Here is a 23197-nt window from a genome sequence, read left to right on the forward strand (position 1 = left end):
ATTGGTCCACACTCAGCATCACTTTGAATTGGTCCACATTCAGCATCACTCTGGATTGGTCCACACTCAGCATTATCCCTTCCTACAGTGCATTTTCACTAACTTACATTTCCAGTTTCTCATTATAAAAGCTAATTAAGTCTAGATTAGGACTTCCTCATGCATGCTAGACACCTAGCATCACTCTTGATTCACCTTCACTTAGACCATGCTGGGCAATGCACCAAACATGGTTTATTCCTTTGAGTATTTCTATGACTACAGAAATATAAAACAAAGCCCAGAAAAAAAAATTCCTTTCATCTGTTACACCTCATCTCTCCAATCCCTGAACAAAAAGAATGTCTGTCCTGCTGCGACTAAGGAACCTTAAGTGACCCCCTTACCCCCATCAGGCCAATGCCCAGTGCCATTAGCACAAAACACCAGGAGGAGAATGAGGGGACAGACACCACTCAGATAATGAGATAGGAAAGAAGGCAGTCTGAAAGGAAGGTTCTGAGGGATCAATTAGCCAAGGAACCTCAGAAAATAAAATGGGTGCACTCATGTGCATGGTGGATAGTAACAGAGTGTAGAGGAACTGAAGGAAAGGGTCAGACTTCAACATACAGAAAGGAGACTGAATTTTAGAAAAGCCCACCTTTAAAAGACACTAGTTTTGCTGTACTCTAGAATACAAAACTACAAATTTATATTTGTAAGTGGAAAAATGCTTGAAAATACTTATTTTGTTCTTTCATTACTATCAAGGAAAAAAAAGAAATCCAGAACCGTTTGAATAAATAAGAAAGCAGCCCAAACATCTCTTAGAATTATGTCAACAGAAAACAAAAATTTTAAAAAGTACTATCTTTGGAAAAAGTAACCTTAATATCAAAAGTTGTGTGAGTATGTTTTTCTTCAGAATAACATCATAAAGCTATTTTAATAAAAAGAAAAATGTTAAATGGGGGAATTAAACAGATGCAATTCAGCAATATGCATTACATTCTATGTTTAGGAATTATGCTATCTTTAAAATAAAGTCTGCTCTAAACTTTTCCCTCTGTACTCATTTCAATTATTAAAATTGAGAAACTTCATGAAGTTCCTACCATGGAAATGGTTTTAGGAATCATAGTGTCTTTTCTTCAAGCTGATAAACAGTCAGTCATTTTGTTCAGAAACAAAGTTACCTAGGATGGATACAAGTGCCTCATTTGTCACACTCTGAGAGGATCAAAGAGGTAAAGGAGTGAGTGCTTCCAGATCCTCAGAACACCTGAAAAGCTGATCAAGAGACAGCCTAACAGTTCAGCATTATTTACAGAGAAAAGAAAGCGCTGAGTCAAGTGAACTAATTCAAAAGATAAGCAAGTATCCCTTATAGAGATACTTAACCTAAAAATACAGACAAGGGGCACCTGAAGAGGTTGCCATCTGCCTTGAGGACTGAGATCTGCAGAAAGTGACTAAAGCATCTGCTACAGATGCCAGAGAGCAGACCCAGTACAACTCTCCAAGTCTAGCTCCCCACTACGGAGTCACTCGCTGGCCATTTTAGTTCCTTCTTTAAACAGACATGGTCTACATTTTGCCATTTTCCAAAATGCTCTGATTTTTAACATGATAACCAGTAAAACACATAGTTTAAAGGAAAAGACAGACTTTTAGGTTTATATTGGTGTTTATCTCCCTTTTCAATATACCAATTCCAAAACTGAAAATCACCCTAAAAAATACTGTGTAAAATCCATTATCCTAACTATAAACTAACACTGCTAATTTTATTGTAGAAATATTATTTCTTGATTCAGGAACAGAATGAACTAGCTGGTAGGGAATGACTAAAATTACAACAGAGTCCTCAATAGAGTAACAAGAAACATTTCTTTTTAATTTTTTTATTTAATCTATTAGTTACACTCCAGATGCACAGATGTATAAAGGATATAAAGAAAATGCAATAAAATAAAAACAGCAATTTAATAACATTCTTCTCAAACCTTCAAGGTTCTAATAGAAATCAGAATACATTTATGGAGGCCATTCCTTTGTATAATACTGTGGTGACCTAACACAGCAATGAGACCATCTACTCCATACTCAGTGCTCTACCTAGTCTGCTGCTGACTCTTAACTTCTCTCAGCTTCAAAGAACAAAAATTACAAACCCCTCCAAAAACACAGAAGTGAAGTAGTATTCAATGTTATTTATGTTTATAAATTCACATACCTTCTAGATAAACTGACACATTTCTTGTCTTTACTATGATTAAAGGCACTTATGCCATTTTTGAAGAGGATCTGAGAAGAATCTAAGAAGACTTTTACAAAAACAAATCAATAAAATATATTTAATGGGCAAGTTTAATAAATCTGGTAGAACTATTTTTGATACTATATTTTTTGATATGTGGCATAACACAAAATCTCACCACTACCCATAGATTATTTAAATCATTTTAAAAGAATAAAAAGGTTTAAACTAAATAGAATATAATACTTTTAGAAAACTGCCTGTCCATAATTTTTTATTATATATGTATAAAGACAACAAGAAGCCTATGTACCATTTTTCTATACCTGTAGTGTAACTACCATTAGGCAAAGTCAACTGAATACTGAAAATGCATCTTAAGACCTGGGGTGATGATACACAACTGTAATCCCAGAACTTGAGCGGTGGAGCCAAGAGAATCGCAAGTTCAAGATCATCCTTGGCTACATAGTAAATTCAGGTCAACCTGCATTACAGGAGTCCCTGTCTTAAAAATAAATAAAATTAAAAAATAAGAAACAGGAAGAAAAAAAAGGGAAATAATCAGTAGTCGAACAAGGCAGAAAAGGCCTGTGATCCAGGATGAGATAAGGCTGGGCCAGCAAGACTGCAGAGTCAAGGGCAGATACATAGCAAGACCTTGTCATTGACAAATCAAGTTTATCAGTAGTATCAATTTAAGATGCCTTGCTGAACAAAATGACTTACTACATAATTTTTTTCATCAGCAGCCACGGTGTACTTGTACAAGCCACACAAGCTTTCATAAGCCTAGACATAAGCATACTCAGAGGCCCTTGCTTGAAACCTACATAACAGTAAAGCAATAAGTAAAATAAATTCATTTGAGTGTGTGCACATTTTTGGTTTGTTTTGCTTTTTAAAGAAACGATCTCATTATGTAGCCCTCGATAGCCTGGAACTTGCTATTAATACAAACAGGCCTGAAATTTGCTACATAAAGCATACCAGGCTGGCATTCAACTCAGAGATCCATTTTTCCTTGTGCTAGAATTACAGGCATGCACCACCATGCCAAAGCTAGATATCTTATATTTTTTATTCAGTCTGTTAGCAATAATTTATGCCCAAAGATACTGTTTGAAAATAAAAGCCCTTCCTCTCTCCAATTTAATTAGCATAACTAGGTTTATATTGAACGACATTTCCCCCTGCATGTTAGGAAGCAACAAATGGACAGTGTATTAATGACTGGATCCATTGCTATCACTGTAGACTACAACATAGGAATTTGCCTCTAGACACTCATCAAATAATTTTATTGAATTTGGAATTAAGGTAATAGGTATATATGTGTATGTATACACATCCCTCGAGATTAGACTCCTTTTTCTGATTTGGGGGGAAAAAAAACAAAATAGAAAGAAAGGAGGGAGGAAAGAAAGGAAAGAAGGAAGGAAGAAAAAGGAGAAAATTAAAGATAAGTTTCTTTAAAAAACTTCATGCAAGAGGCTGGAGAGATGGTTCTGCAGTTAAGAGCACCTGTTCTTACAGAGAATCAGGGTTCTGTCTTCAGTACTCATACGATGGCTCACAACCATCAGTAACTCCAGTTCAAGGGTATCTAGTGCCCTCTTCTGACCTCAGAGGGCAACAGGCTCACATGTGGTACATATACACACATTTGAGCAGACCACTTAAACATATAAAATAAAAATAATTTAAACTCATGTAAAATATTAAATCTTAAGTTTTTAATTTCTTATGTATTCTACACTAAAATTTTACTTGAACTTTTAAAAGTTACCTCAATTTTAATAATGTGTATAAAATATGTCAATACAATTGTTACTATCTCCTAAGTGGCTCTAATAACTAATTACTTTAATCTGTTACTTCAAATGTCTCTTCAAATGAATAGGTATATAATATTTCAGAATGCCAAACTAGTAAATATCAGGGAGAAAACAGAATACAGAAACATTATTAGAAAGTATTATTTAACTTTATGAGGGGATTTGGCCCTTTAAATGCCACAAATGAAAGTGAAACACTTTAGTTTCATTTGTGGTGAACTAATTCAGTAAGAGTTATGACTCAACACACTCCCTAACACCTGCCAAATAATGTAAGTGAACGACAACTTTTTGTTAAGTCTTCAACTTGACTGTCTAATTCTCTATCCCATGGGGGAAAAAGCCACAAATGAAAACAATCACCCAATAGATAAAAGAACATTCTATATGTAGATATTAAGAGATGGAACACTCCTGTTAAAAGTTACTCTTACATAAAAGCATTTCAGCAATGGCTGGACTAGCATTGTGGGTAGAAAGATGCTTCCTGGCAGGACTAACCCTTACAGACTTAGAAGTATATCCAAACAAGACACAGGTTCTATCATTTTTAAATTGCTGGACAACTACAGAAATTCATGGAAAAGGAAAGGCAGACTACTAGGTACTTAAACAACAACTACATTAAACTGTTATCACTAATCTGGAAACAATTCTCACTTGTGATTTTCAGAATACTGGCATCTGCCTGACTGAAGACAAATTCAATAATCCAGTTTTCTAAATGTTCATAATACAAACTCAAATATTTTGAAGGAAGATTTTGAATCTGTGCAATCTGGAAATGGTGCTACTGTTCGAGTGAAATCTAGTCTCAAAAGAATAATCCTTAAGACAGTTACAACATATTATCTTTAAGGCACTGAGTGAAAAAGAAACCAGGGTAAAATTTTTGTATGTTTCTACTGCAAAATTACTCTTAAGGCTAAACTCTGAAAACTATAGAATGCCAAGTTTTAGTCCAAGATAAATTTTAATAATTTAGTATATATTCTTTGAATTAAATCAGTGTGTTATGGAATTTCTTCTTTCTACCAAAACCCTCTTCCACATCTTTACCCAAACTTTTGCAGAGAAGACCTCCCAAAATGACAAGTATTTAACATATCTTCAATATTCAAAACAGTATTTTATTATCTGAAAATATCAACTATTACTTAAAAATTCCAATTAGTTGAATTTTTCCTTTTTAATTCTTGGGAGGGATGTATATGTGTGTGTATGTATGTGTGTATGTGTATATATATATCCATCCAGGGTGGTGGCACATGCCTTTAATCTCAGTCAGTACTTGGGAAGTAGAGGCAGGTGGATCTCTGTAATTTCAAGGGCAGCCTAATCTACATAGTAAGTTCTAGGCCTGGTAAGGACTACACAGTAAGACACTGTCTCTTAAAAAAAAAAAAAAACAAAAAAAACCCTCCATAGAGTTCTTAACAACAAAAATAAGACTATGTCCAGCCAATATAATCAATACCAGTGTAATTTTCTTACAGGTTATTTCTAAAAGAATTGGTCTTTTTATTTTAAAAATAAACAAAAATTTTAATTATATATTACTTGTTTACTATGTTAAATATCAGAAAGCAAAACAGAACTCATTAAGTTAATGCATGCATTAGAAAGTCATAGCAACATGCTGACATGAAAGTACTATGTTTATGTCTATAGTCTACTTCTAGGAAAATCTGTGATTCCAGAATGAAAGTAAAGACAAAATTAATTTCCTCTAAAAACTTCCCAATTTCAAGGAGAGATTACTGAGCAAAGCTCAGTTAGCTATTCAAAAGCAGGCCACTCTTTCTGCTGATATAAACTGAAGATCTATACATGTATGTATTTATAAGATCTGACATAGTCTGTAACTGTACTTTCACTTCAGAGAAAATATCAGTTATAATAAACTCCTATATCTTTTACAGGGAAAAATCTTGATGTTCAAACCTTACCTCAACTGATCAAAAACAAAGTTCATAAACCTTCAACTCATTACACAGTAATGAGAACATCAATCTACAAAGATATTCTTTTTTTGGGGGGGGGGGTTGGTTTTTCGAGACAGGGTTTCTCTGTGGCTTTGGAGCCTGTCCTGGAACTAGATCTGTAGACCAGGCTGGTCTCGAACTCACAGAGATCCGCCTGCCTCTGCCTCCCGAGTGCTGGGATTAAAGGCATGCGCCACCATCGCCCAGCCTACAAAGATATTCTTAGGCAAGAACATATTAAACTTTCCACAGTCAACTCAAAATTCTCATACATTATGTTTTGAACATAAAAAATTACAAGTATTTAATTCAAACCTCCTAAGAAAAAGGAAAACCTTAGCTGAGTCTATTACTCTTAATTTAATAGTTGTAAATATTTGGATGCTCAGTAATACCTGCCTGGCATGTATGAGGCCCTGGGTTAAATCAAGACCACCCATAAGGAAAAACAATGGGCCTGGAACATAGCACAGTTGGCAGAATGCCTGCTTAGCATACATAAAGCCTGAGCACTTCATAAACTGGGTGTGGTAGACAAGAGGATCAGAAGTCCAAGGTTATCCTCAGCTACACAACTAGTTCAAGACCAGCCTGTGCAATAAGAAAGCTTGTCTCAAAATACATTGGGAAAGAAGTAACGGGTTTTTTTCACGTAAAATTACTGAGAAATATTAAGATGAATTATAGGTTTCAATTTCTTACATGCAAACTTCTAAATATACTACCTAGTCTGCAAAACATAGAATTTGGTTTTTTTCCTGAGTTGATGAAGTTGCATACATAATAAATAAATAAAACTATTTTTTTTCATTGACGTGAAGGCCAACTTTCTCTAAAAGAAAGTATAACCTAAAACTCAGTTAAACAGCAAAATTATGTATCCCTTATTGAAGACTTTCATGCTTCAATTTAGCTGTCTCTCACCACATTCCTACAAACCCTCAAAAATATTTAAAAAAGAAGAAACCCACATTCAAGCACATCTATCATACTGCAAGACTTCTGTTTTTGTTTCAGGGGCAGAGGAGATTATTATATAGCCAAGAACGACTTTGAACTCCTAGTTCTCCAGCCTCCACTTTCCCAATCCTGGGATTAGAGGCTCACACCACCAAATCTAACAAGTCTGTCAATCCTGTCATATTTATTCTCTTTGTTATACTCCACGGGACTTTTAACACTATCAAAGACTATTTTCAGACTAAGGAATGAAAACAAAATTAAACTAGTTATTTTAAAAGCAAAATTAACTAAAACTTTTTCACTAGCAACTTAAAAACCCACTCAATTCCACTGACTGATATTTGCCAGGGTTAATTCAAAGCTCAAGATTAAAGTTTATCTGTGTAACACTGAAAAGCAGAGTATTGACCCACTAAAGACACTTTCATTTTCCTTGGTTTCAGTTACCCCACAGTTAGCAAAAGACCGAAATAAAAGAGGAAACCACAGAAATGACTAATTCACAAATCTTAATTTGCACAATGTTCTGAGTAGTGTGATGAAATTTTACACAGCCCTGAGCTCAAGTTCTGAACCATCCCTTTGTCCAGAGAATCTACAAAAAATAGTCACCATCTCAGTTATCAAACTGTTTTAGTATTGCAGTACTTTTGTTGAAGTAACTTATGCATATAACAGGCCAAGTCTTAGGCCAGTAGCACTCACTTCACCATGAAGGCAAGGTATCGGCCATCTTACTACACCACAGTAAGGGTAAATGCAGTCCAAAAGGATGCTTTGAGACACTAATTCAACAGTTTTTTAGTGTACTGTTAAAACTTTTCTATTTTTATTATTGCTATTAACCTTAATGTGCCATCTTTATAAACTAAGCTTTATAGCAGATGTACATAAAGAAAAAAGCAGTATATACAGGGCTTGGTATATGCAGTGCATAACATCCACTGGAATTCTTAGAACACACCCTCTCCCCATAAGGGGAACTACTGCACTATTTTTCCTCATGCAGGAAGTCAACCTGCAGTAAGATGGCCTTTCCTACAATACTGTCCCCCTTCCCTTAAGGAAGGATCTTGTTATAACCCAGACTGACCTCAAACTCATACTCCTCCAGCCTCAGCCTCTTAAATGTTGGGATTACAGGCCTGCACCATCATGCTATGGTATTCCATACAGTATGTTGCATAGCTGGTATAAAAGTAAATTTACTCGAGAAATTAATTAATGAAGACTACTGACAAATTAGTTCACTAAATAACAAAGACTATGAAAAGGCTCATGTAGTGTATTCTTTCATAATCTTCATAAAAAATTACAGGATTTGAATCAGAGGAGTTGACAAATGTTTATGGAAAAAATACGTAAGATATTCTCAAGTTATAAACCACCCATGAGTTTCTACTAATTATCCTTTATTAAAGTTTTTATTTAGCTTTTTTACATGAACAGACATAAAAGGAATAATCATTCCTTCCTATTGTTGCAAAAATATGGTTTAGGTTCCAATCTACAAAATAAAACATAAGCTAAAACTTACCAAACTTCTGCTTTCTGTTTTTAATACTTTTGCTTTTTTTTTTTTTTTTCTTGAAATGGTTTCAAACAGCCCAGGTTAGCCTTGAACTTGCAAATTAGCCAAAGCTGGCTTTGAAATTACTGGTATTCCTGCCGCCCTATTTCCCAAATGCTGGGATTATGTTTATATGCCACCAGGCTCACCTAATTTAAAAAGAAAAATCAAAGCAAACCTGTTAAAATACCATCAAAAGAAACTTCTAATAGGCAAATATACTGTTTACTTAATCCATAAAATGGACAACACACTTCAGTGATACATTCATAGATAATTTAGAAATGCTTCCATTTTTAGCAATGATAACTAGAAAACTATTATGTCAGGGCTGGAGAGATGGCTCAGCAGTTAAGAGCATTGCCTGCTCTTCCAAAGGTCCTGAGTTCAATTCCCAGCAACCACATGGTGGCTGACAACCATCTGTAATGAGGTCTGGTGCCCTCTTCAGGCCTGCACACAGACAGAATATTGTATGCATAATAAATAAATATATTTTAAAAAAAGAAAACTATTACGTCTTTGGGAATTGTAAAATACTGCGAACCTTCAAAGGGGTAAGGAACATAAGAACTGACAAAGGATTACTGTATTTGCAAGGGTAGGGATCAGCATTTAAGCACCTGAAGAGGTGAGGGGAAATTCTTGGAGTAACCAGCTGTGTTTTGGGTCCCCTGGGCTCAAGGGCTGCTCACTGTCTTCATCAATGTCAAAGTGAGTTAGTTTCCCACCTACCTACATTGAGGACTTCTGCCTATCTCTGTAACTCAGCAAAACAGTTACTGGCATCTTCTAGAACACTGCCTATCCAGTTTCTCATACGCCACACCTCTCGTCAAGGAATTTTGGCATTTCCTATTTCCTTGAACACTCACTCACATTTAGCTGATGTGATGTCATTCGTAGAATGATATCAGCAAAACTGATGCCAGCTTTGAGACACAGAGACCACTTAACAACACATTAATAATTTAGAAAAGTGTATTTTTATTTAAACACACTTAACTCAGAAAAGTGGCAACAGCGCTGTTTTGTTTTTAAGCCTGATGGATATACCACTGATAAGCAGTGTTGGAATTCACTAACCAAGCCAAATTAATAAAATTACCAATATCATATGATGTTACCTTTTATTATAGCTTCAATGATCTATCTGGGAAAATTGGTTTTCTTACTGTACAACTGTCTTTACCTGCAGTTAACTGGTTTTTAGCCTTTGATAAATGTAAGAACCTGGAGTGGCTTTACAATACCACAAGCCACAATGGCTCCAAGATATACAAAGCTTATTTTTTTTTTAAGTTTTCAAGATAATTTTAATGTACAGCTTTAGTGAAGAATCACTGTATATTTGACTATGTTGACTGTGTTGGCTTTTAGAATTCTAAACGGTAATTCTTGGTCAGGTGGACCCATAATTCTCACCTGACTGAAAGCTTTTATTTTTAAATTGTGTGGGAAACACATAAAGGATGTACATAATCTATGTGAACTTCTGGGCCAGTCTTATAAAAGCCATAGTGTCTGCCAGGGTGTTAAGAGGACTGTATGTAGCAGAGGAGCCCTGTGTTTAAAGGTTGAGGTACACAGGCTAAGTATGTAGGATATACATACTTGCCTAGCATGCGTGAAGCCTGGGTTCAATTTCCAACACTGCATGAAACTAGATGCAGCGATACATTCCTATAATCCTATAATACCAGTATTTGGAAGATGAAGGTGGGGGGGGGTTGTAAATTCAAGGTCACCCTCAACTGGAAGCCAGCCTGGGCTATAATGGGACCCTGTTGCAAAAATAAATAAATAGAAAAATAAATAAATTGAATAAATAAGGCATAGTGAGAATTATATTTATCCCTTATAAAGGCTTTATTAATAGTCTTAAGTTGTCCTGTAGTACAGAAACTTGTTTTCACATAATCTAGCATATTCCAAATATGTGAACATATAAATAAGTATTGATATTCTGTAGAAGAGTAGCTTCATAAGATTCTAGCTGAACTTCACAAACTGGCCCTACACAAACTGTTCATCCTTGAGCTGGACTGTTTTGGTTTAGGCCTTGAATAAAACTAACAGTATTAAACGCTTCATTTTTAGGACCAATGTTAAATAGGCTACCTTCTCACACCAGTCTTGACTATACTATCTACAATAGCTTTTCTATCTAATTCTCATTCAGTCTTTCTCCTTTATATGCTTTATTATTGTTGTGGTGGTGATTGTTACTATTAGTATTGATAATATATGCTGTATTATTATTATTATTATTATATAGTATAGAACCACCTAGTAACAATGAATGCATTTATTATCTGGCTCCTCTGGGAAGAGTACATTTCGTGAGGAAAAAGACTTCATTTACTATTATGCCCCCAACACTGTATATTAGGTACACAAATACTTGCTAATAAAATGACTGAGGGGAGCAATCAATGTTGGGCTTATAAAATCTCTACATTAAGAAATTGTATGAACAGTACTGGGATTGGGATACAGCTCAGTGATGGTTGCCTAGCATGTGCAAAGTCTTGGTTGGATTTGATACCCAGCACCACTGAAAAAAACAAAACGAAACAAAACAAAACAAAATTGGAAACACAATCTTATAAACTGTTCTATCATGTTTCCTCCAGGTTATTTCTGAAAGAATGGCTCACTTTATCATTTAGTGGCTATTTACAAAGATGCAAAAGAATGCCTCATTATCAAGAGTAACTGCAGACAGTAAGAACTTTTAATCATGCCATCCTTTTTTCTATACCTATATGCTACTGAACTAATTTTTAGCCCCTTTTCTACTTAGTAATAAAAACCTCTTCAAGTTTGTTACCTATATTTCCTCTAACTTCATCTTACCCCTTTTCTTCTGACTACTTTCTCCACTATTTCCACTTTTAAAAAATTGTTTAAAGAAAAGCTTTGTCTGTATTACATGATTCTTTGAGAAGTATGTACCTTCTCTTCTTGTGTATTCAGCTTAGGAAGATCAGATCAAACAGAATTGACACTTTATTCTCCTTGTGGTTTTGAGACAGTGTCGCGTTACATAGCCATGCTGGTCTAACTTGCGGTCACTCTGCATCAGCCTCCTGGGGCTGTGAGTAACTACAGGGTACCTGAACTCTATACTATCTTTGAGACAGGGTCTCATTAGGTGGCTTAGGCTAGCCTTGAACTTGATAAATAGCCAAGTCTTTCATTAAACTCCTGCCTTGAGTAACCATTTTCCTTTTAGCCCCACTGCATGTGCTGGGTAAAAATAAGTGTTAAGAAAGGAAATCAGAAAGCAGAAACGATCTGTTAGATACTGACACTGCCTATTTCTTGATATATATATAAGCAAGTATTTAAAACTTGAATTCAGGAAATGGTGAGAGGACACTTATACTAAGAACAGTAACAGAAGCCCTAGCCTCAAAAAGATGACTGCCAGCCATAAACACTAACAGATATAAATTTCAAGAATTAAAACTCCACAGAACTTAGAAAAACGAAGTGAATTCCAAACAGTACAGGAAGAACTTTAGGTGATTAACAGAAGGTCAATGTAGGCTTATCATTTTTTTTTTTTTTAGTGTACACTTTAATTGGGTTGCTGACAATACGGAGGCTGAATGTGAAGGAAGGAATTAGAAAAACTCTGTTCAAATTTGCTGTGAATTGAAAACTACTAAAAAGTAGTTTGTTAAAAAAAATTAAAAAACAGGGATGATAGTCTCATCTTAAGTAAATATGGTCTTTTTATTAACACTAAGGTATAGTCTGTGTTGTAAATACAAAGTTAGTGTAGACACTCATTTTAGACCAGAAGGATAAGAATAATTTATCTTTGTGTTTCAACATGAAAGGTTGCCAAAGGATATCTACTTCAAAGCCTATAAATTTAACATGCAGACATTGTAACATCCAGACAACATCCTTAAACAACATATGCTTTAAAAACACTTAGGGTGGGTGTGGTGGTAAATGCGGTGGAAGCAGGAGAATCACTAGCCGAGGCCAGTTACCTCATCAAATACTGTCAAACATTTCACTTAAAGGGAGAAGGAGGTGCCCCCCAAGAATTGTGTACAGTATACAACTCTAATTTCCAGTAATCAGACATCATTTTTTAGAACCTCACACCCACTGGCAACTCCGGTGACCAGACTACCAGTTTTCCAGGAGTCATTCTCACCACAATCTGGATCAAGCCACAACTCCTGGCTAACTGAGCAGTTCACCTGTAGAGTTGTAAAGGCACTGGTACCCATGATCAGACCCAGGAGATTTTGATTTGATTGGCTGGAGTGTGGCCTGGGCACCAAAAGTTTTAAGTGGCTATTAAAATACATAGCTAGGTTAAAAGCTGCATGACTCTTTTAGCCTAGTCTGCATTTACTAAACTCAGAACAGTTTTTACCTGAAGGTTCTAAACAGCTGCCAAACTAACTCCAGATTATGGAAAACGTACTTACATTAGCTATATGAGGCTTTCAGCCACTGGGGGACACTTCATAGTCAATCAAGGAGAGAATGCTTCATGGGGATCCTTAGGAGTCTAAAAGTCTTCTACTATGAGCCCCTACTGCTTGGATTAATACCAAAATCTGTCCAAGCAATACCCAATAGGTTAAGAACCACTACAGATTAAGAAGAAAAAAAGCACATGTGCCAAGAAGAAAACATATGAAGAACATGAAAATTATTTACCAAAAGAAACAAGTGGCAAAGGTAGTTTTTCAACTTCACTAAACAGCAACGTAACACAAATTAACCTGAAGCTCCAATTCTTCACCAAATCAACAAGAATAAATAAATATTTATCCATAAAATGAATACAATACATAAACACTCAAACTCTAAGATAAAGTAAATAATGTATTTTTAAAGATTATTTTCTATATGGTCAGAATCCCTAAGTGCTCATACTCTTTAATTTATAACCGCAAAATATAAAAATGGCCCAAATGGCAAACATTAGGGAAGTTATTTTTATAGTTAACTAAATTATTCAAAATCCAAATAATATAAAGGATAATGTATTAGTTAAAGGTTCAAAATGCAATGTTATAAAGAAAGTTTACCCAGTGTGACAAATTTTGTTAGGTATTATAGAAGACAACATACTCCTTAGACAACAATGAGGACTCTAAGAGAGACATACATGGATCTGATCTACATGGGAAGTAGAAAAAGACAGTATCTCCTGAGTAAATTAGGAGCATGGGGACCATGGGAGAGGGTAGAAGGGGAGGGGAGAGAAAGGGACGGGAACAGAGAAAAATCTAGAGCTCAATAAAATCAATTAAAACAAAACAAACAACAAACAAAAAACAAAAAGACAGCATACTCAAATATCAACAAAAGTGAAATTATGGGAGGCTGGAGAGATGATTCAGCAGTTAAGAGCACATGTTGCTCTTGCAGAAGACCTGAGTTCAATTCCAGGCACCCACATGGTGGCTCACAGCAATCCATAACTCTAGTTATGGCCACATACATGCATTCAAGCAAACAACTGTACACAGGAAAAAAAATTTTTTTTAATAAGAAAGCTTAAAAGTCATTTTTAAAAAGTGAAATTATGGGTAACTTAAACATTTACTACTATTTAAAAAGAGATTTATCTTTATTTTTAATTGTGTGTTGTGTATGTATCTATGAGCAGGCGTGTGCACATACATATATGCATGAAGGCCAGAGGCATCAGATCCCCTAGGACTAAGGTTATCCATGTGGACGCTAGGAACTGAACCTCTAAAAGAGCAGTACTCATGCTTAACCACTGAGCTATCTCTCAACCCCAAATTTGTCACTTTTCAAGAATGTTTAATTCTAGCCAAGAATTACTTGATTAAGTATAATAATCAGAAAAACTTTCTAGACAAATTTGTCATGATACATCTGAGCATATCAATATTTGTGGTGGATATTAGGTGTAAAGTTGCTGGCTTCAGTAGGGTTGAACTGGTCTGAGAGCGTCACATGAATTAAGAATTCAGGTGATTGTACATATCTGTTCTCACTAAGCATCCTCACCTACTCCAAAAAAAGGTAAACCAGCTGAGACAACTGCCTCTTACCTGACACAATGGGTACCCTTCTGGAACCTCGTTCTGAAAAAGCATTTTAAGACCACACAAAAGTAGGTCATAAGAGCCAAGATGAGACAAAGCCACCCTAAAGCTCACTCTATGCTAACTGTTGATGAAAAGGAAGGGCCAGAAAAAAACAATGTTTTCTGGATGCCCACATATACACTGATACAAATGTGAACTCAGGAAATTCCTAGAAATGAAGTCTAATGCCCATTATTCTTGACTAAAACCAAAACCCTTCCAACAAACTTTACAGAGCTAGAGTGTTTTACAGAGAAACTGTACCCCCCCCAATGAAAAAATGTTCAGTCATAAACTGTAAAGAAAACAAAAACCATAAATGTTCCAATTATAAAACTGCAAAGATAATATATAAAGCATACCAAAAACTCTAGAGATAAGTCAGGCATTTGATAAAAGCCTTAACTACTCAAGGTAACTATCACATAGCATTTTTACATTAGTTTACTATAGAATACTATAAATTTATCATAAAAGCTCTAAGTTCTCCAAATGAAAGTACTGCCAGATTATCTTTATCATGTTCTTCCAAACAGGTATTTAAAGCATCCATATTTCTAAAAACCTCAAGAAAATGGTACAATGCAATACTAAGTAGCCTATCAGTTAACTGATTTAAAAAAAAAAAAACTTCATAAACATCTCTTCCCAAGACATCAAACTAATTCAGTAAGACTGTACTGGTCTTCATCATTATCTACATTCTTTAAAAGAAAATATACTGTTAAATTACTTGACATATAGTACAATCAATTTTTAAGATGTAACGAAACGAAAGTTTATAATAAAGCATTTTCTGAATTACTAAACTGCTTGTATCTTGACAAAAATCACATAGTAGGAAATTTTACTGTTCCAATTGCTTTCCATTCTGTGTAAACAGCTGGATTCAAATTTCAGCATCCAAAGATTCTCTTAGGCACATCCAATGTAAGTTCACCCAAATGTCCATGTTGCTGCACTGAAGTTGGTTCACAGCATTTTTTAACAACTACTCTTGCTAAAGGTTGAGTGTGCCTCCCTTCTGAACCAAAGTCATAATGTGACTCAGGAAATTAAAAAATATATGTCTGTCACAGTAGAAATGGACAAGGTCACAGTTTTTCAGAGATAACAATATGGTTGACCTGAAGTTTCTTAAGTTTAAACACTAGTTCATTGTTTTCTGCTTTGCACAATTACCAAAAAAGACCATTTATACCTGTTCTATGTGTGAATAGGGCCAGCCACCTTCAACTCCAAAAACATTAGCAGTGTACATCACAGTCATACAGTGGCTCCATCTTCAGCTATCAATTCATTTCCCACAATTACCTTAGAAACTATTGCTTCTTCTCAAAGGCCAAAAACTTACCAAGTTGTATAAAAAAATAGAAACTATAGTAAATATTAATTTACTTCAATGTTTGATTGGTATACAATTCAGAATAGATGGCAAACAGAAAGAATATCAGTATTTCAGAAGTCTTAAAAAGGTTATGACAGTCAGAAATGAACAAACAACAACTAGTCTATATATACTTAAGGAAATAAAGAGTGTTCATTAGATATTACTCATTTCACCTCTACAATGGGATTCCAGCTTTAAAAAGAATTTTATTCACTCACCTTCTCCCTTTCCATAAAAAAGGCAAAGTGCTGAGGTGGTTAAAAGAAAATCTGTTTATAACTGGAATTAAGTACTGTTTCAGGAGATCCATTATAACTTAATTAATAGATTAGAACAGAATATAAGAATACACAAACAATTTTATAGGTATTTAAAGGCTTCCTTTACAGTATTATTAAATGAAAAACTGAAATATACCTAGAACATGCTTTAGAACAACCCAAAAGTCTGCTTCTTTCATGAACTTCATCTTTTCCCATTAGTTTTAATATAAGGAAGTAGTAAAAGAATTCAATCAAGATATTATCACAGGAAAAAGCATCTCAGGACTGTTTAAACTCGTATTTAATATGCTATATGAAAGGCTTATTGTTAGAGTTCACACCTATAAAGTGCTTTCTAAATCATTCTTGGTATTGAGTTTACATGATTAGGTATAAATTTAGATGATCAATATAATTTTTCTTGAAATATATTTTATACACTAGCAATATGTTGCCTTATGCATAAAACAGAAAACTAAAAAGAAAAAAAATCACCTATAAAACTTTAGAAAAACCTAAACTTTCCCCTCTGTAATGCAGGAATAAACAAAAGCTGTCACGACCTATTAAGTATGCTACTTTACAAAATACTGCTAGGCATATAATTCTCTTCAATAATGAGAATTCTTCACTTAAGAAGTGAATCTCAAGACTGCCTCTGTAGCACACAGTATGAGATGTGACAACACAGGAAAATTAGACATGTTAAAAATGTAATGAACTGCAGACCCTTTTCTCTATGAGAGCTGAGAGAAGCCAATTTCCAAATAACTTTTTAAAGCCTGGGAGGTCAAGGGGAAAGTTTTTTTAAAAAAATTCTTTACAATTTACAGGATAAAAAAAATGTGCAATTATGGGTAACTAGTTTATCATCCACTAAGCCTGGTAGGAAAACACACAAAACTATTATTTTAGGAGGAACAGTAATTAGAAAGTTTCAATGAAAGAATGTATTATTCCAGACACCATAAGCTCAAGTGCAGAGACTAGATAATAAAGCAAGGTGCCTATTCCTGAGGAAAATGTACTTAGTGATAATGCTGAACAGTGAGTAGTAAATCTATGGAGTGCTAAAAAGGCAATGATGGAAGTTCAGATAGCATGTTACAGAGAAAGACCTGTAAGAATTCCATTGCTTAAAAATTAAACTTGTCCCTGTCATTAACCACTTAATGTTTCTGCTGATGTGCTAAAGTGCACTGGCAACTCAGAACAGGTTTGTTTGTGTTTTAAGCTGGCCATGTCTTGTTAATAGACTGCAGTCTTCACATTTATACAGAGCTGCAGGTCTCCTGGATTTTTTCAAATGTCACTCATCTAAATGAGTCTGACAGCTGAGAAAGGCCATCAGGTGCTTTACAGTCAGTTTAAAAAACATCCTCTACCTGGTATCTCTGCAGTGATTGTCTTGCTGCTCCCTGAAACTTCTTCATCGTCATCTGACGAGCTCGTGCTTGAGTCACAAGTCAGGTCACTATCACTGGTACTACTGTCCTGTAGCAGGTTGTACTTCTTCCTTGCAGCAGCCTCCCGTTTTTGCCTCAGTAGTCTGATCCTTTCCTTGTGCTTTTGGCTCCGATGACCTTTAACCTTGGTGACTCGGCCATTCTGCTTATCACTCGATTGCCGGTTTTTCTTGGCAGCCATAGTAGATGTTTCACTTTCAGAACGGGATCGCCTAGACTTGCGCCCAACAGTGGCACCAGACACTCCTGATGTATCTCCTTCTACTGTTGTTTCTGCTTGAGAGGGTTCATTCTCTTCTACAGAAGACAACGTGTCTGAATCAGCCAAGTGACCACTAGAGGAAGGGGAAAGCATGCAATGATTAGAGGAGTCACTCTCATAGACTCGGCCAGTTGTGGGCTTGTCACTCTCTGTGGATGCTAACTGAGACTCTGAAGAGTCCCTTCTTAGTTCCATCAACAAACACGGCATTGAAGAAAGAACTGTAGAGTCAGCTACACCATCCTTCGGAACTTGAGATTCCAGTTCTACAGAACCATCTTCCTCCTTGACTGTCTCTTGTTCGGAGGTTTTTGGTGGGGCTGCAGACTCAATGAGGTCTTCTACTTTTCCCACTGTCTCCTCCATCTTCATTTCAGAATTCCAAATTAAATCATGGGGCAGAGACTAGGAAACGATATCAAAGATGCAACAGGAAAGCAGCCTGTATGAAAATACATAAAGTCAGTGACTAGAAATGAAAGATTATTTAACCTATACAGTATGCTATTTTTCTAAGTGTCAAAAGTTACTACTTAGGCAGACCCTTAAGATATTATGTATCCATACTTAGTTCCTTAACAGCAGCACAATCCTAGCAGTCTTTATCTACTAAAAGCAGAACCCTAATCCCCTATTGCTGTAATTACAGTACGTAACCAAAGAATTAAGTTTAGAACTTTAGATAGGGTTGGGAAAGTAGTGTAGCAACAAAATAAGAAAGACTTAAAAACATTCAAGAAAGAATCTTAGAAAATCTTTAATATAATTAATGTTTATCTGACTTTATTACAAATGAAAAGAATGGTTTAAAATACAACTATTCTGAGTCTGGAGGTGGAGTTCAGTTGGTAGAGTGTTTAACTCATATATAGGAAGGTGGGGTTCAATCCTCACCACTACCTAGAACTGAGACCCTATTAAAAAAAAAAAAAAAAGAGTAGTCTGACCTGGACATGGTAGTAGTAGCACAGGCCTATAATTCTAGCTACTTGACAGGCTGAGGTATGAGGCTCCCAAAGTCAAGGCCTACTTGACTTTGGAACAACTTTTGACAACTTGGAAGACCCTGTCTCAAAATTAAAACAAAGGGGGCAGAAAGATGGATGGCTTAGAGGTTAAGAGTACTTCCTGTTCTTGCAGCATACCCTGGTTTGGTTCCCAGAACCTACACAGCTGCTCCTTTCTATAACACCAGATCCAGGGGATCATATATCCCTGTACATACACATGCAGGCAAATACTTCTACACATATAAAATAATTTTTAAAAAGTAAATAGGTAGGGGGCTGGAGAGATGGCTCAGAGGTTGAGAGCATTGCCTGCTCTTCCAAGGGTCCTGAGTTCAATTCCCAGCAACCACATGGTGGCTCACAGCCATCTGTAATGATATCTGGTGCCCTCTTCTGGCCTGCAGGCATACACACAAACAGAATATTGTATACATAATAAATAAATATAAAAAAAGTAAATAGGTATAAAGGAGGAAGGGCTGGGATGTAGCTTAATAGCAAAGTGTTTGCCTAACATGTTTAATGTTCCAGTACAACTAAATACAGCAGTAGCCTGGGAATCATATAATTAAAATGATGGTTTTATACTCAATTCCCCAAAGAAAAAGGAGAACTATCTATGTACACGTATGAATTGTTAGGGGTTGGTGATGCGTTTTTTTATGCATGTATGTGTGCAGGTGCATGTCGGGGATAGATGAAAAAAACCTCCTGTGTCATTCCTCAAAAGCCATCCACCTGTTTGTGAGACAGGGTCCTTCAGTGGCCTGGAGATGGCCAATTCCACTATGCTGGCTGGTCACTGAATTGTAGGGAAGTCTGTCTTTGCCACTCCTGCACCTGAATTTTTAACATGGGTTCTAGGTGTCAAAGTCAGGTCTTCTGAAAGAGCTATCTCTTCACCGTTTCCTTTAAAAAAAGGTTTAAGAAAAACTTCCTGTGCATTTTATACCTTTATTTGCTAAATTTAGCACCCAATGTTCTAATCACTACCATAAAGGACACAACTCTAATCAATCATGAGTAGAATATAATCTTTAACTACCACTCTGTACCCTTTTACATGGAAAATTTCATTAATCGATGGTTTTCCAGAGCATAGTAAGAAGGAGCAAGGCAAGCCACTCCCTCAACTTGTACACAGAATAGAGAAGGCAAGGACCATGATGCCCCATAGGCCACGGGTGCAAACGTTCGTTCATCATGATGGCATGCTAGTGAAGTATAATACAGTACCTCCATTACTTTAGTCTACCAAGTATCAGTTCATTTCATGACGGAAACCAGAAAATATCAGAAAAGTCCTTTTATTGCTCTTACATTCGAAACACCATTTTTAATTAATACAAACATGGTATTTTATGTATCATTTTTTGCTTTGCATAGCTCTGCTCTCCAATAAAATGGGCATTGTGATAGTTTCCTTAACAAACTTAACAAACAAGAATACTAAAATATTCTTACTAGAGCATTTACTAATTTGAGACTCTTGTATATACTACTTCATAAACATATTCATAATATGACTAATTTTTTAACTAAATGAAAATAAGCATAGAAATTTTACAGTTCTAAAAGAAATGTAACACTCCTGAAAGCCAACAGAGGGAGTATAGGCTAAATCAATAAAGAAAATATCACAAATAAAATATGCTAAAAACATGAAATATTTGTATGTCTATATAAAAAACTCTTGGACTAAAAACATAATAAGCCAAATTTTTCTGATAAAAATAAAAGCAGCAAGAGTTGGGGCTGGCAAGATGGTTTAACGGGTAACATAAAGGCACTTGCCACCTAGCCTATGGCCTGATTCAGCCCTGGGATCCACAGGGTGGAAAAGCCTATAAGCTGTCCTTTGATCACTATATACACACTGTATCACATGGGTGTGCCCCACCCTCAAATAAATAAATAAATAAATAAGTAAGTAAGTAAGTAAGTAAGTAAGTAAGTTTGGGGAAAGCTTAGGTGGGAGTTGGTGGGCTTGGCGTTTGTAAAAGTCCTGGGTTCAAACCCAAACACTACACAAATAAGGCATGGCTAAGTATGTGTGTAATTCTAATCAGGAGGTGATCGTAGGAAGAACAAAAATTCAAGATCATCCTTGACTACGTAACAAGATCAATGCTAGCTAGAGCTATATGAGACTTGAAAGAGCAAGAGAATCTCAATTGATTCTCTGTTGAGAATCCACTCATACACTCTAAAAATAAAGATTTTTTAAAAGTAAAATATCTAAAATATACTAAAATGAAGGTAAAGTAAACACAAAACCTTCTTTTGAAAGAAGGAAGCACTAGACCTTTTCAAAGTATTACAATATAGCATCATCAGACTGAAAATAATTTATTGCCTCTTCCTTCAGTGCTGCCAAGGTGTATGGTCTTCTAAAAAAGCTAAAGCTGCATCAGATGAGGGCCTCATTCCATCTATGGACTAACTAGCACATCACCCAGCAAAGGCAGTTTCCCCAGCACCATCCCCACTGTCCCCCATGGCCTATCTCCATGTTTGCCTGCATCTACTCTGCTCTCATCCTGCAAGATGACGTAACCTGCACTGAAAGATCAATGCTCTCATTAAAAGCAGCTGGTGTAAATTTTGAACTTTTTGGTATGACTTATTTGCAAAGTCTCAGTCAATGTCAGTCAGCACTGGGAGTCTTATGTACAACACAGGGGCTGCTGGACCTGCTCAGGCACCTGGTGTCACACTAGTAGGAGCTCTGGCCACTGCTGTCATCAGAACAAGAGAAAGCAAGAAACAAGAATCAAGAGAGTGGGCAGCTGAGGTGAGAAGGCTCAGTGATTAAGAACACTTGCTGCTCTTCCAGGGGACCTGAGTTCAGTCAGTTCCTAACATTCACAATGGGAAGCTCACAACTGCAGGTAGTTCCAGCTGTAAAGGACCCAAAGCCTTTCTCTGGCTTCTTCAGGGGTGCGCGCGCGCACACACACACACACACACACACGCTGCCATAATTCTCATATTCATATTTTCTGTATCTCTCACACAAACACACAAATAAAAATGAATCTCAAAGAAAAAGTAATTATGCTATCTGTTTAAGTACAAGCAATGATTTATGACTGTCTATAGGGCAAAGAATCTGAGTAAGTATTCTTGTTATAAAATGGTAATGCCACCAGCTACCTTAAAAAGAGAGGGTAAAAGAAAAAATGTTATTATATGCAGTTTTGTACCTATTAAATTTTGTATCATATACAACAATTATCTTTCTTTCAAAGGTCTAGCATAAAAGTCTTCTGAAAGAGTAGTGCTTTTTTTCTGGACATGACACTCTGTCATTTGGGTCATTTTTCATCAATAAATTCCATAAAGCTTTCCCTCTGGAAACAGTGGTCAACTTTCCTAATGCTCCAACCCTTTAATACAGTTCCTCATTTTGTGGTGACCCAAACCATAAAATTATCTTCTTTGCTACTTAGTAACTGTGATTTTGTTAATGTTATGAATCATAATGCAAATATCTGTGTTTTCCAATGGTCTTAGATGATCCCTGTGAAAGGGGAATTCGATTCTCAAAGGGGCCACAACCCACAAGCTGAGAACCACTGCTCTAGGATATAATTTTCTTGTAATTAAACACAGGGTTGGAGCTGAAAGTCATCAAAGTAGAAATCCAAGCTATAAAAAATTTCTTTTTTAAGAGATTTATTTGTTTACATATTTTATATACATGAGTGCTCTGTCTTCATGAACATCAGAAGAGGGCAGCAGATTCTATTACAGTTGGGTGTGAGCCACCATGTGGTTACCAGGAATAGAACTCAAGACTCCTGGAAGAGCAGCTAGTGCTCCTAACCTCTGACCCATCTATCTCTCCATGCCCTGAAAAAAAAAATTCATTATAATGGAATTAAAATAAAGCTCTCTAAACACAATAGGAAAGATATCATACATAAAGTTTAATCATGCCAAACAACCAAATTATCTTTTTTAATTATTTTGGGGATTATAATAGAATTATATCATTTCCCTCTTCCCTTTCCTCCCTCCAGACCTTCCCATATCCCTCTTTGTTCTCTTTCAAATTCATGGCCTCTTTTTTCATCAGTTGTTCCGTGTGTGTGTGTGTGT

General features: G+C 35.8%; 1 protein-coding gene across 2 annotated transcripts in view; it reads right to left on the reverse strand.

Annotated features, from left to right (window-relative positions):
* Nucleotides 1-23197, reverse strand: part of C18H18orf25 (chromosome 18 C18orf25 homolog) — a 68154-nt gene that overhangs the window by 24472 nt on the left and 20485 nt on the right. For both annotated transcript variants that reach the window (XM_026783421.1, XM_026783420.1), the window contains exon 2: nt 17741-18525. In XM_026783421.1, coding sequence (XP_026639222.1) covers nt 17741-18455 — 715 coding nt within the window. In that variant the 5' untranslated portion in view covers nt 18456-18525. The remainder of the gene's footprint in view (nt 1-17740; nt 18526-23197) is intronic.

This window comes from Microtus ochrogaster, chromosome 18 (assembly GCF_000317375.1).
Source record: "Microtus ochrogaster isolate Prairie Vole_2 chromosome 18, MicOch1.0, whole genome shotgun sequence".
NCBI classification, from domain to species: Eukaryota; Metazoa; Chordata; class Mammalia; order Rodentia; family Cricetidae; genus Microtus; species Microtus ochrogaster.